At 40.9% G+C, this 14,363-nt stretch overlaps 1 protein-coding gene across 1 annotated transcript in view; it reads right to left on the bottom strand.

Annotated features, from left to right (window-relative positions):
• Window positions 1-1,852: 1,852 nt before the first annotated feature.
• Window positions 1,853-14,363, bottom strand: part of LARP4B (La ribonucleoprotein 4B) — a 128,988-nt gene continuing 116,477 nt past the window's right edge. Inside the window, exons 16-18 of the mRNA XM_040352675.1 lie at window positions 10,955-11,079; window positions 4,336-4,444; window positions 1,853-4,251 (exon numbers count right to left, since the gene is read on the bottom strand). Coding sequence (XP_040208609.1) covers window positions 3,964-4,251; window positions 4,336-4,444; window positions 10,955-11,079 — 522 coding nt within the window. The 3' untranslated portion in view covers window positions 1,853-3,963. The remainder of the gene's footprint in view (window positions 4,252-4,335; window positions 4,445-10,954; window positions 11,080-14,363) is intronic.

The following is a 14,363-nucleotide window of genomic DNA, read 5'->3' as shown; positions in this document are numbered from 1 at the left end:
CTGCTGCCAGGAGATTTTTTTCTCTCCCGCCAGCGCATCGCCTCAGTGTGAAAGCCCTCGGGTTTTCACATTGAGTATGCAGTGCAAGAGTTTTTTAGGCAGTATAGCAGCACTATTTTTAGCGCTGTACCGCCTGAAAAACTCCTCAGTGTGAAAGGGGTCTAATGCTTAAATTTGGTGACCCCCCACCACCCCCAATTTAAATCGGCACCAGGGACCTTTCAATTGTCCATCCTCCTCCATTCATAGAGTGCTTTTCATTGTGGGAACCAATAGTACAGCTTTAATGAATAAGGTGGGGGTGTGGAAAAGTGCAGGCATAGTTGGCACTTTTGAGGAGTGCCTGCAACATGTGAAACTGCCTTATTTGAATCCCTGCAGCATCAGAAGATCAAAGCTGCGGGACTATCCAGGGGGCCTGAAGATTTCATCACATGCTTGAAAAAAGGGGTCCTGCGCAGCCCCAAAACACTGCACTTTTATGCAGTCATGTGATTATCTTGAATGAAACATTTCAACATCATTTAAATATATATGGTGTGCTGGCAATATGCATGTTGCTCCATGATGTTACCAATTCACAGCTGGCTGTTCCTGCAGCACCTGTCTACCTCTTAGCCTACCACAGGACTGTGTGTGATAGGAATTGTGTTTGTTGAAGATTATAACAGTACAAGGGATACTTTTAATTCATTAGAAGTCCCTCTCATGGTGCATGTTTAATAAAAACAAATAAAAAAAAAAAAAAAAACTAAATGCCACTACACAGATTTGCGCCAAAATGTGCATTTTTAGACCAGCAAAACTCTCCAACTGAATAAAAAGTTTGAACTAATTGTCCATGAAGCCCCTAAATAGATGGGTGGCCAATTTTAAAATTTACAGTTTGATATCGCTCTGGAATATGTGCCAACATACTTTGTCCACAAGCAGAAAATGGAGACATTCCAAGAGTGTAAAGAGCCATTAATGTAAAAGGTTGTTCTGTATGCATTACATAGAGAGGGGCAGCTGGTGCAGTGCCTACAAACACAGAAACAGAACAGATCTAGTTTGCAGGATGGATCGTAGTAGTGTAACTAAAATAGTGCAAATCTAATACACAGAACTAAATGCAAAAGATGCAATTAGAATCTGGACACTCCTTCCATTGCACATGCATGGCCTGCTAAATCTAATCTAGGACAGAGAAATTGTTTCTGGTAAAATATGAAAAGTGTCATTCTTAGGGTGACCATACACATTGCAACCTAGTTGTACCATCTCTGCATAATATCAAAACTATGCAACAAGAGTACAACCCCTAATCAAATCAATCATCCAATCAGGAAGACCCTTGCACTACATAGTCGTTAGTAGGCGACTATAAAATCAGAGAGTACAGTGTATGGTCAGCTTTAGATGTCATGTTTACGATTTGTCAGGAAAGGACTTTGGAAACCAAAATTATAATGTCCATAGACTACTTAGGGTACTCTAGAATGTCCCAACAAACGTCAAATTGCCATATTAAAAAATATATATATATATGTATGAGAAATGAACATGTAACAATGTTTACATGAGTTCATTTTTGTTTTCCGAACAATGCTTGGAGAAAAAAATAAAAAAAACACAGAAGGTCAGGTGGATTTACAAAGGGATTCCAGGAGTTAAAACATAGCTGTACATACTGTCTGGTAAAAAATAAATCAAATACTTCCTGGTAGTGAATAGTGTATACTTGAAGACTGATGAAATAGATGAGGGTTTTTTTTTAATCTTCAGATAAGACTCTTAATCTCCCTTTTGCAGTGAATAGGCAAAGTCAGTTCAACACACCAGGTTAAAAAAATAATGACTGAAATAAAGATTCAAACCACAACATTTAGTTTATCTACATCCAGCTTAACAGTAACATTTATAATATATCAACAATAATTTTTTTAGCATTTTTTCGTAGGGTACCTTTTTATATGTTCTGATTATTTACATCTGTACAAGCAAAGCACACACTTCCAAGTGCACATATTTAATACAGTATTGACTATTTGCATTTACATTTCAACAATCTGGGAAAAAAAGAAAGAAAAAAAAAAAAAGAAAAAAAAAAAAAAAAGAAGATCGTTTAGATCTTAAAGGTATATTACAAAAACTGTTGCTATTTCCTGTACAACAGTGGTATTACTCAGGTCAGTCATAACAGAGATACACACTGAAACCAAGTAATTTTGTATTTCACTCATGCTAACCCACATAGAAGGGGGCCAGACTTAATTAAATCTAAGCTGTCTTATACAAAAGTTAAGGCAAAGTCATTTTCAAGTTTAAATAAAATTCAAGTTTTTTTTTTGTTTTTTTTGTTTTAAATATTGGATGGAAATATTTGTCTTTAAAAAAAAAAAAAAATCATAAAAACAAAAACACCCCCCAGCTATTCTTCACGCTGCCTAAACCCTACGAACCATGCAGGTTCATCAGGCTGCGCATTAAAACAAATCAAAAAGGAAAAAAAAAATCCAAAAAAGCACACTTGGAAAAAATATGTACCCTACAGCGTAAACTTTTCGCTGTTTTGAATACTTTTTACACATTTCAAAATAAAAATAATTTAGATTCTTCTTTATGCGAAACATGCTAAATTTAGTGCATCCTTGTCCTTCAAAAAGTATAATAGTGTGTACAACTTTCAATAAATCTTTATTCCCAAGGAGTTTACGATGACCTCTCCCTCCCATGACTTTAATATATAAATATATATTTATATATGGACAGGTTATCAGACTTTCTTTCCAAACCAAACGGAAAAAGTTCATGGCGACTGGGAGACATCACCTACATAGTTTCCCTTGGTGCAGCAAAATCAAAAAAAAAAAAAAAAAAAGTTGGAAAAATGGGAAAAAATAAAATAAAAACCAGGAGAGATTGAGCAAAACAATTATGTGCATGAACTCCGCTCTGTTAGTTGATTAGGAATCATGTGCTTTGATATCATCTAGATTATTAACTGTTATTTCACAAATGTGCAACTGGAAATTGCTAGTAGCACGCTTGGGGGAGGGGGACCTAAAGAACTCCAGGTATAACTAATAATTTAGGTTTGGATGGCGGTAAGTTGGCTAACCTTGCAAGTACAGACAAGCTGGCCAAAAAGCATCTTGCAACAGAACCAGTGCTGGTCATGATGCATGAATCAGTTGCGAGATTTGTTCAGAAGAAGAGGTGAGCACATGGGCAGACCTTACCACCTACACCACAATAATAAAAAGGGTTTGAGGAAAAAAGATCCAAAATGCAGAAACAATAGGACTTGGCCCTATTGTCCAGATTTGTGGAGTCCTGAGTTAAGATTACCTACGGCTGTGAGCAACTGTCAATGTTAAGTTCTCCTCAATTTCCTTCCCTGGCTGTGGTAACTGGCATTGAGAAAAGACTGCCCATTGACAAAGGCAGCCAAGACATGCCTCAGACTTGCACAGGCGGAATAAAGGGCAACAGTTAGAAAACTGCAAGAGAATTTCACTGTTGAGATAGGGGTTTCCATGTCTATTTAATCTTTGAATAAAGAGTTTTTCAAACACTCCTCACCCAATACTAAATTAACGGTTTTGCAATGCTATCGTTCATGCAGGTCTGTTTCTTAAAATTACTTGCTTGCATTAATGTTACTATTTCTGCAACCATATTACGGGACCCTTCGGCATCGACAAAAAGGGATTGGAGCTTGTGGGGAGGGAGTCCTGAAGGTTTTGTCTTGATATGAATCCCACTTGGCTTAAAGAGAAAATACAACTTTGATTATTCATCTGAATGCCACAAGGTATTAGATTGGCATTCTTTAAAAATGAGAACCTGAAAAAAAGCTGGACGTTGTTACAGATGTTCATAAACGACCCACTCTTATCCAGCGACTCATTCCGTGACAACATAGGTGGGCTATGCTCACCAAGGGGTGGCGTTCAGTTCTCACTTTTCCAAATGTTCTTACTGAGGAGACTTGAGGGGGCTTCCAGGTTCTTTATTTCCCCGTTTTCCAATAGACAGAGGAGGTGGAGGCGACCTGCGACCCGATAGTCTCCTCTGGTCTTTGGGCCGTCCTGTGCTGGACTTTGCCGGAGGAGCGTCTCTAGTTTTCTCTATGGAAGGGTCAGCCATCTTCCCTTCAGCTTTAACACAAACAGCCACATTCTTCTGTTCTTTAGAAGGTTGCAAGTTAGGGCCATCCTTGCTTGTTCTCTGGCAGATCTCTGCATAGCTAGGTTTTCTCAGCTCCTATTAAAACAAAAACCACGACTAATCATTGTACTAAAATTTATGACGGAGTTTCAGATTACATGATGTTGCATGAATACTTACTGTAGCAGCTCCATTAACTTGAACAGATTTACTAGAAGTGTTAAGGGTAGTGGAAATCCTTTCAATAGTTGGAGTCTCTTGCTGCTGTATATCCACTACTTTAGAGTCACTGCATTCAAGATAGAGATATGCATTTTAGCCATAAGAAATGTCACAACACCACCGTTTTAATGCCCATTTAACTCTGTAGGATTACCCAGAAAACTATCAGCTACACCAAGCCTCAGGATACGTACATAGATACTGAAAATTTGTAATTTCTGGAGCAATGCTAGTCAGATCTTTAGGTTGGACCTTCAAGTCAAAAATGCTCTTAATCATCATTATACAGTACAGGACACAAACAGAGTATTAATACACCCTGGAACAGCCCCAAGCAATGAATGAGAAGGGTGGGCAAAAACTAGGCAAACAGAACTGTGCCCAGTAGATCCAATACTATGTGAAATGCATCCAATTGGAAAGTATTTAAAAAGGAATTTTAAGACCAGCATAGGAAGAATACATTTTGTTGGGCTTTGGTAGTGTGAAGGTTTAAAAAAAAAATATATATATAATATACTTGGAGCCTGTCTTGTGGGGGCACTGGCATAACTCTTTGGGGCAAGAGATGGTTCAAGGCATTTTTAAAATCCAGCTGTCCTTGAACAGTCTTTGGTTGATTTAAGAGAAGAAAGTGATAATAGGGTACATATTCGAACTCAATTTTGTACCCCCTTGAAGTCATCCTTTAAACCCACAGGTCTGGAATGTCTTTGACCGAGAGAGAAACAGTAACAGATGTCTGCCCCCTCTTAGGACTGTGGCCCAAGTCTTCTGCCGATAGGAAGAGCTGAACTTAAGCTTGGAAGTTGAAGCCTGTGAAGAGCGATTAGGTGCTTGTTTTGGCTAGTAAAGACTTCCGAGGAGGTTTTGGAATCTTCTGGATACAGGCGTAAAACCTTCCTGTGACATCTTTTACGAATTGGTCAAAAGCCTCCCCAAAGAGACATCTTCCTTGAAGGGGCATACGTAATGTTCAGCTAATAGAAGGCTATCCAAGATGTATCCCGATGCTTCAGATGCTGTGGGCAGGAGGGCTCAAGGTATCATATCTGGTGGACTTGTCCCAAGGTCCGGTGTTATTGGACAAGGGTGCACAAATCTTCAATATCCCAAAATGGCCCCAAACAGCTCTTAAATTAACCTATTGATAACATCCCCAAACGCACACAAACTCTGAATTTTAAGTTTTTTTGTCAGCTAAAATTTCATGAACTGTAAACTTACCTGAATCATGTTGTACGAAATATCAGTTAGCATATTGGGAGACAAGGAAGCCAAATTTGAGAGTGTTTAGGACCCTTAGTTGCACTACCTACAATCACAATCTTCTTGAGTCTTGGTGGGGCTGGGATGCAGAATTCTTGTTGGGTTTACGATTCTTTCCTTGTTCTTTCTATACTTTTATTGAGCAAATGCCACATGTCCCACAACACCCAATAGGGACCTCACTTGTACTTACCTAATGACTAATTATTTTATGTGGTAGCAGGGTGAAAGATGATTTGTTCTTACAGTTCAGGTGCAGCTGCCTGTCCTATAGCTTACTGTTGACACCTCAAGTCTTTGGCTTCATACACTTTGAATGTTGATAGTTGTAATGTGCCCCAGAGTACTTTCCTTTGTGTAAATACACACTGCATATGCATTGATGAAAAACAGTATGTGAGCTATGTTTTATAATGAAAACCGCTACTGTTGAAAACTATTCAAAAAAATGATTGAAAAGAAAGGGTATACATGTGAAGTGTCTTACAGGCAGCATTAGCCACCTAGGCTTTAAGGCACAAAATTATGTGCCTGCAAGTGAAGATTAGGGTCATTCTGGAAATTTATCTCATGGCATGTTCTACGGAAGAGGTCTACAAACTATGGACCTTCAGTTGTTCAGGAACTACAATTCCCATCATGCCTAGTCATGTCTGAATGTCAGTTTTACAATGACTCAATGGGCATGTCGTTCCGCAACAGCTGGGAGGGCCGTAGTTTGGAGAAACCATTATGCTTTACGTCTATATCTATTAAGGTTCTTGGTGGCCATAGCAACACAGGCATCCACACAACAAAAAAAACATGATGTGGAAGGTAACTGGTATGCTCTGTTAACTACTTAAAGACCCGCGTATTGTAAATGTACGTCCTCTTTTTAAACATGGATATCTCAGTAACGGCAGCAGCTGCTGCCACAACTGAGATATCCATGTTTTCAGCGGGCGGCCGTGTAAACGATAACGGCGGTCTCCGCGGCGGATTCGCCGCGAGATCGCCGTTATCAGTGGCCGGAGAGGGCCCCCCCCCCTCCCGCCGCTTTTCCGCACCCTCCGCCGCTTACCGGAGCCGTCGCGCCCAGCCTCTTAAAGCGGTGGTTCCCCCTAAAACTAATTTCTAACAATAGATTCGTAAGACCCGTTACACTGCGGGTAGGCTGGCTTTTTTTTTTTTTTTTCGTACATACCGAGATCTCCCCGTCTCGTCCCTTGGCGGTGGGCGTTCCTAGTTGATTGACGTTCCTCGGACGGGCGCGTACGTGACGTCACGACTTTCCGAAAGAAGCCGAACGTCGCTGCGCATGCGCCGTATAGAGTCGGCTCTATACGGCGCATGCGCAGCGACGTTCGGCTTCTTTCGGAAAGTCGTGACGTCACGTACGCGCCCGTCCGAGGAACGTCAATCAACTAGGAACGCCCACCGACAAGGAACGAGACGGGGAGATCTCGGTATGTACTTAAAAAAAAAAAAAAAAAAAAAAAAAAAGCCAGCCTACCCGCAGTGTAACGGGTCTTACGAATCTATTGTTAGCAATGTGTTTTAGGGGGAACCACCCCTTTAAAAGAGACAATTTTTTTTTTGTCATTTTTTTAAATGACAAATTTTCCTTTTTTTTTTTTTTTTTTTTTTGCATTTAAGCCTAAATATGAGATCTGAGGTCTTTTTGACCCCAGATCTCATATTTAAGAGGACCTGTCATGCTTTTTTCTATTACAAGGGATGTTTACATTCCTTGTAATAGGAATAAAAGTGATCATTTTTTTTTTTTATATTTTAGTGTAAAAAATAATAAAATCAATAAAATTAAATAAGAAAACAAAAAAAAAATTTTTTAAAGCGCCCCGTCCTGACGAGCTCGCGCGCAGAAGCGAACGCATATGCGAGTAGCGCCCGCATATGAAAACGGTGTTCAAATCACACAAGTGAGGTATCGCCGCGATCGTTAGAGCGAGCGCAATAATTATAGCCCTAGAGCTACTCTGTAGCTCAAAAAATGCAACTTATAGAATTTTTTAAACGTCGCCTATCTAGATTTTTAAGGGTAAAAGTTTGACGCCATGCCACGAGCGGGCGCAATTTTAAAGCGTGACATGTTGGGTATCATTTTACTCGGCGTAACATTATCTTTCACAATATATAAAAAAATTGGGCCAAATTTATTGTTGTCTTATTTTTTAATTCAAAAAAGTGAATTTTTTCCAAAAAAAGTGCGCTTGTAAGACTGCTGCGCAAATACGGTGTGACAAAAAGTATTGCGATGACCGCCATTTTATTCTCTAGGGTGTTAGAAAAAAAATATATAATGTTTGGGGGTTTTAAGTAATTTTCGAGCAGAAAAAAATGTTTTAGTCTTGCAAACACCAAATCTGAAAAACAGCTAAGGTCTTTAAGTGGTTAAAGCACAAACTCTGAAAAATGTCATGTTTGTTCATTACCCAAGTTCGGTTAGCTGTACTAAAATTACAGCCAGAGCTGGTTGCAGGGCGCTGGCTGGGCTTGCAAGTGTAAGGAGCCTTCAAGAGCATCTCAAACTTTATATCTGAAGAATCCTTAAAAGAAGGAACATCTTAACTAGGTACAGTGAGATGTTTGAGAGAGTGAGACAGCAGGATCAACTACAGCAATAGAATACGGTTTGCCAAACTCTATACAGTGGAAAAAAGGAGTTCACTATTTTGCGAAGAGTGAAAATTCTTTCTGGAGTGATCCAATCACAGATTACATATTCTATCTTTTCATGAACAGGGGATATCTTTGAAGGTTTTTATAGGTCTCTTTGTACCCAAAAGGGACATTGGGGGGCAGAGGAACAGCTACTGACAATGCCAATTAAAAAAAAAAAATGGCATCTGTAACTCAAGCAGTTAAAGAAAAAAAAAAAATCTAAGAATCTTAAAAAGATCTGATCACTACATAGGGGGCATTTATGTTATTGCAATGGAATAGATGCCTCAGGAACCCAAAGTGAGGGGTCTTTCTTCAATAAAAGGTGTCGGATTCTTTAACCAACTTCAGCCCCGGACCATATTGCTGGTCAATGACCGGGCCATTTTTTGCGATTCGGCACTGCGTCGCTTTAACTGACAATTGCGCGGTCGTGCAACGTGGCTCCCAAACAAAATTTTGCTATAATAAATATTCCACAAAAATATAGGAACATTTTTTTCCCCCTCAGTTTAGGCCGACACGTATTCTTTTACATATTTTTCCTTTAAAAAAAAAAAAAATTCGCAATAAGCGTTTATTGATTGGTTTGCGCAAAAGTTATAGCGTTTACAAAATAGGATAGTTTTATGGCATTTTTTTTTTACTAGTAATGGCGGCGATCAGCGATTTTTATCGGTACTGCAACATTATGGCGGACACTTCTGACACATTTTTGGGACCATTGGCATTTTTATAGCGATCAGTGGTATAAAAATGCATTGATTACTATAAAAAATGCCACTGGCAGTGAAGGGGTTAACACTAGGGGGCGAGGAAGGGGTTAATTATGTTCCCTGGGTGTGTTCTAACTGAAGGGGGGGGGGGTGTATCTGACATGGGGAAATGACAAATCGCTGTTCATACATTGTATGAACAGACGATAGGTAATTTCCCCTCCTGACAGACAAACAGCTCCCGGTTCTCGCTCTGTAACGAGCGATCGCGGGTGCCCGGCGGTGATCGCACCCGCCGGGCACGCGCGTTGGGATCAGGGGCGAGTGCGCGCCTCCGGCGGCGCGCACCTGTCCCTAGTGGCCGATTCGCGAGGCGACATATATCTACGTGACCTCGCTCAGGGGAGCCGACCTGCCGCATAACTGCGGCGGCTGGTCAGCAAGTAGTTAACTTATGGCATAGAACATGCTGGTTAATCTTAACCACTTGCCCACCGGGTTAATTCTGGCACTTCTCTCCTTCATGTGAAAATCACAATTTTTTTGCTAGAAAATTAATCAGAACCCCCAAACATTATATATTTTTTTTTAGCAGACATCCTAGGGAATAAAATGGCAGTCATTGCAATACTTTTTGTCACACCGTATTTGCGCAGCGGTCTTATAAGCGCACTTTTTTTGGATAAAAATCACTTTTTGGAATTAAAAAATAAGACAATACATTTTGCCCAATTTTTTTATATATTGTGAAAGATAATGTTACGCCGAGTAAAATGATACCCAACATGTCACGCTTAAAAATTGCGCCCGCTCGTGGCATGGCGTCAAACTTTTACCCTTAAAAATCTCGATAGGCGACGTTTAAAAAATTCTACAGGTTGCATTTTTTGAGTTGCAGAGTAGGTCTAGGGCTAGAATTATTGCTCTCACTCTAACGATCGCGGCGATACCTCACTTGTGTGGTTTGAATACCGTTTTCATATGCGGGCGCTACTCGCGTATGCGTTTGCTTCTGCGCGCGAGCTCGTCGGGATGGGGCGCTTTAAAAATTTTTTTTTGGGGTTTTCTTATTTATTTTTATTTAGTTTTATAATTTTTTACACTGAAATAAAAAAAAAAAAAAAATTGATCACTTTTATTCCTATTACAAGGAATGTAAACATCCCTTGTAATAGAAAAAAGCATGACAGGTCCTCTAAAATATGAGATCTGGGGTCAAAAAGACCTCAGATCTCATAATTAGACTTGAATGCAAAAAAAAAAAAAAAGTAATTTTTTCAAATGACAAAAAAAAAAATGTTTCTTTAAGAGGCTGGGCGGGACTGACGTTTTGACGTCACTTCCGCCCAGCAGAGCTAGGAGGACGGGTGAAGGAGATTTCTCCTTCAGTCTCGTCCCCGCTCAGCTGCCGGACACATCCGATAACCCTCCGCCGCTACCGACGGCTCCGGTAAGCGGCGGAGGGCGCGGGAGAGGGGGGGGGCCCTCTCCCGCCACCGATAACGGCGATCTCGCGGCGAATTCGCCGCGAAAACCGCCGTTATCGTGTACACCACCGCCCCCTGAAAAGATGAATATCTCGGTTGTGGCAGCAGCTGCTGCCGTTATCGAGATATTCAACTTTAAAAACAGGACGTCTTTTTGACATGGGGCGGTGGTCAAGTGGTTAAAGCAAACCAGTCATGAGAAATGCAGTGGCTACTATTGTTGGGCTCTTTCAGAAACTGCTCGATGTCTGGCCTTTTCAAGCTGGACCACAGACTTTTATACTATATACTAACAAGTCACACACACACACACACACACACACACACACACACACACACACACACACACACACACACACACACACACACACTAAAAAATAAAAAAAAAACGTTAAAATCCATAAAGGATGATTTATTCTGTTACAAAAAAGGCAGACTTACTCTGGCGATTGTGATGGAGATGGAGGACTCTGGTAGGTCACTGGCAGTGCAGTGGGAACCAGCAGTAATGGCTCCCTTGGAATCCCAGAAGGGATGGTGTTTGTACTTGCATCCACATTAATATTCTGCAACAGAGTGGAAAAGAATTTGCACCATTAGAACACACACACAACAAACCTCTGGACTTTCTCGTTTGAGGAACCAACCACCCCCTCCCTTCCCAAGGTAGTCTAGATTTTAAATGTTTAAAAAAAAAAAAAGCCACTCTATAAGAACAAGCATGGCTGACGCCCCACAACTAATACACAAGGTAAGCAAATTCAGCAGCAACAGTAAAGCTTGTACTCTTTGTCCACAGAGGTGCTGTGCCAGGTTTACACTGCTTAATAAAGAACTGATTTTTGTTACTGTCCCCTGGGGAGATACTCTCACAATCCTGATCACTATGTCACATGTCATGTCAGGGTAACCTATAATTTTGAGCTGCCACTATAACAGGAAGAGAAAGGAATATAAGGAGAAGGGCACTCTTCCCATAGGGGACATTTGTTCTTGTGACAACAGTCCGGGGCTTTCCCTCACATTGGAAAGCTATCCTTTAACATTCTGTTCAGCCTACAGGACAGGAAGTGAAGGGAAATCTCCCTAATGGGAATCAGAAAACTGCTGTTCTGGCCCTTCCCTATACTCTATTAAAAAAAAAATATAACAAATTTGGACTTTAGATATACTTTAAGAAGCAGCACAGCTTTTTCCTGCTCTCCTTTACAATGCACTGCTGCTAAAATCACAATTGGGCAACAAATGATAAAATCAGGACAATGTAAAGAAGGCAGGATAAGCTAAATCCACTCCCAAACCAAGATTTCTAACAGAGTTTCAGCACTAGGAAGCAGAATCGATAATGATTGTGGTCAATGCTGCTGAAGCGACATTGGCAAGGTAGGTTCAGATGGGTCAACATTATCATTGTGTTAAAGAGGAAGTAAACGCTGCCTTTTTTTTTCATTTTGCCGACCTGCATAGTATGCCGCATCCATCTTCACCGGTCTTCCTTCCGCCGGTCTCGGCACAGGGCTCTGAAGAAACGGCACGGATGGCTGTTCCTTTAGAGCGCATGTGCCAATGACGTCATAGGCAGTAAATACAGTAAAAACTAAAAAAACTAAACGGTGCAAGGATATTTAAAGTACCTATTAGGTAAGCCTTATTATAGGTTTACCTATAGGTACAACAATTCAGGGAAGTTTACTTCCTCTTTAAAACCTGCTCTTAGGATTTAAAAATGCACTGGACTGCATCAAAAACGCACTGGAGCGCATCAAAAACCTGCATGTAGAAAAGCATCTGGAACGCATTCGGACTTTTCTTTGGTGTGAACTGGCCCTAAGCATGCCAATAGAAAAAACGTAAAATCATATATTCATTTTCACGTTAGTCTAGACCAGTGGTCTCAAAGTACCGGCCCGCGGGCCGCAAATGGCCCGCGGGCCGGTACTTTGAGACCACTGGTCTAGACTAGCCCGCGGACCAGTTATAAATGGCCCGCAGGCTTGGTGGAAGTGGGGGGAGCAAAGAGTAAAAAAAAAAAAAAAAAAAAACAGCTGTGAGCTGGCGCCATCTGGTGGTGGCCGTTGGTATTACAAGTTAAACAGCAATTCTAATGTCATTTTACACTATTTTCACTGCCATCTTCTTCCCTCTAATTAGAACCCCCAAACATTATATATATTTTTTATCCTAACACCCCAGAGAATAAAATGGCGATCGTTGCAATACTTTGTTACGCCGTATTTGCGCAGCGGTCTTACAAGCGCACTTTTTGGGGAAAAAATTACACTTTTTTTAATAAAAAAATAAGACAACAGTAAAATTATCCCCATTTTTTTTTTATATTATGAAAGATAATGTTACCCTGAGTAAATTCATACCCAACATGTCACGCTTCAAAATTGCGTCCGCTTGTGGAATGCCGACAAACTTTTACCCTTTAAAATCTTCATAGGTGACGTTTAAAAAAAATCTACAGGTTGCATGTTTTAAGTTAGAGGAGGTCTAGGGCTAGAATTATTGCTCTTGCTCTACCAATCGCAGCGATACCTCACATGTGTGGTTTGAACACTGTTTACATATGCGGGCGCTGCTCACGTATGTGTTCGCTTCTGCGCGCAAGCCCGTCGGGACGGGGTGCGTTTGCTGGCTCCTAGATTCCAAGCAAATTTGTCAAACCCTGCCTCACACCAGTGCTGGTGGTAATAATGCGCTCGCTGACACCAGTGCTGGGGGTTAGTAATGTGTTCGCTGACACCAGTACTGTTGTTTTTGAAGTTTGAAAGTTTGCATGCGGCCCCCCATGGCATATGAAAACTTGTCTTGTGGCCCTCAGGTAATTTGAGTTTGAGACCCCTGGTCTAGACAATACAAGAATTTGGGGACTTGTATTTACTGTGCCCAGTGGTGAGTAGGCCTGGTTGTGTCACAAAAGCTACAGAGCCTGCCTTCTGAACTCCAAAGGGGTTGAGAGGAGGGGTTTTAGAAGGCAGAGTCCGCACAGGAACCAATGCTTGCAGACTGCACGGTACCTGGGATATGTAGTCCTTTGAAATGTAAAATTAAGTAACAAAGCATGCAGGGAATTAAGAAGTTGTAGAATGATGGGCAGCAGACAGGCAGGACTCACAACATATGAGGATAATTTTCAAGTAAGCTTATATTGAGTTGTAAATAAAAAAAAAAAAAAAAAAAAACGTGTTTGTATTGCAATGCTGATGTTATAAAAATGTGTATACTGTGACCATAGAACTCCTTTACAAGTCTCTGGTCTAAATCCCCAGTACACACGATCGGAAATTCCGCCAGGTTCTGAATTTTTCAGACGGAAAAAATGCCGATCGTCTGGCAATTTCGACACATTCTCGGAAGCATTGAACTTCATTCTCTCGGCTCGTCATAGTGTTGTACATCACCGCGTTCTTGACGGTCGAAAGTACAGAGAACTTGTGTGACTGTGTATACAAGCCAAGCGTGAGCGGAATTCCGTCGGAAAAACCATTCAACTTTTTTCCCCGACAGAAAATCCAATCGTGTGTGCATAATAGCTAATCCTAACCCTTTTGGTTTTTAAGATAGTCTTTTTTTTTTGATCCGCAAGAAACAAAAGCAAAATCTTCAAAGTCAACCTTTGCTTTGGTCATGTAGATTGTAGGGCATAGCACAAGTGGACTTAAATGGTGGTCCCCACAGCCACTTATACTTGTCTTCCCTTTGCTTCCCCCACAGTCCTATTTATTCATGGAATTAAAAAGGCATACATGCTACTTCTGGGTATAGCAGAGCATTTGTCTCACGTCTCTTCCTCAAGGGTGGCAGGAGATCTCAGCCTTGGGCAAGTTTCAAGCTGCAGGGCTGC

This window comes from Rana temporaria, chromosome 5 (assembly GCF_905171775.1).
Source record: "Rana temporaria chromosome 5, aRanTem1.1, whole genome shotgun sequence".
Classification (NCBI taxonomy): domain Eukaryota; kingdom Metazoa; phylum Chordata; class Amphibia; order Anura; family Ranidae; genus Rana; species Rana temporaria.
This window is presented reverse-complemented; position numbering and strand designations above follow the sequence as displayed.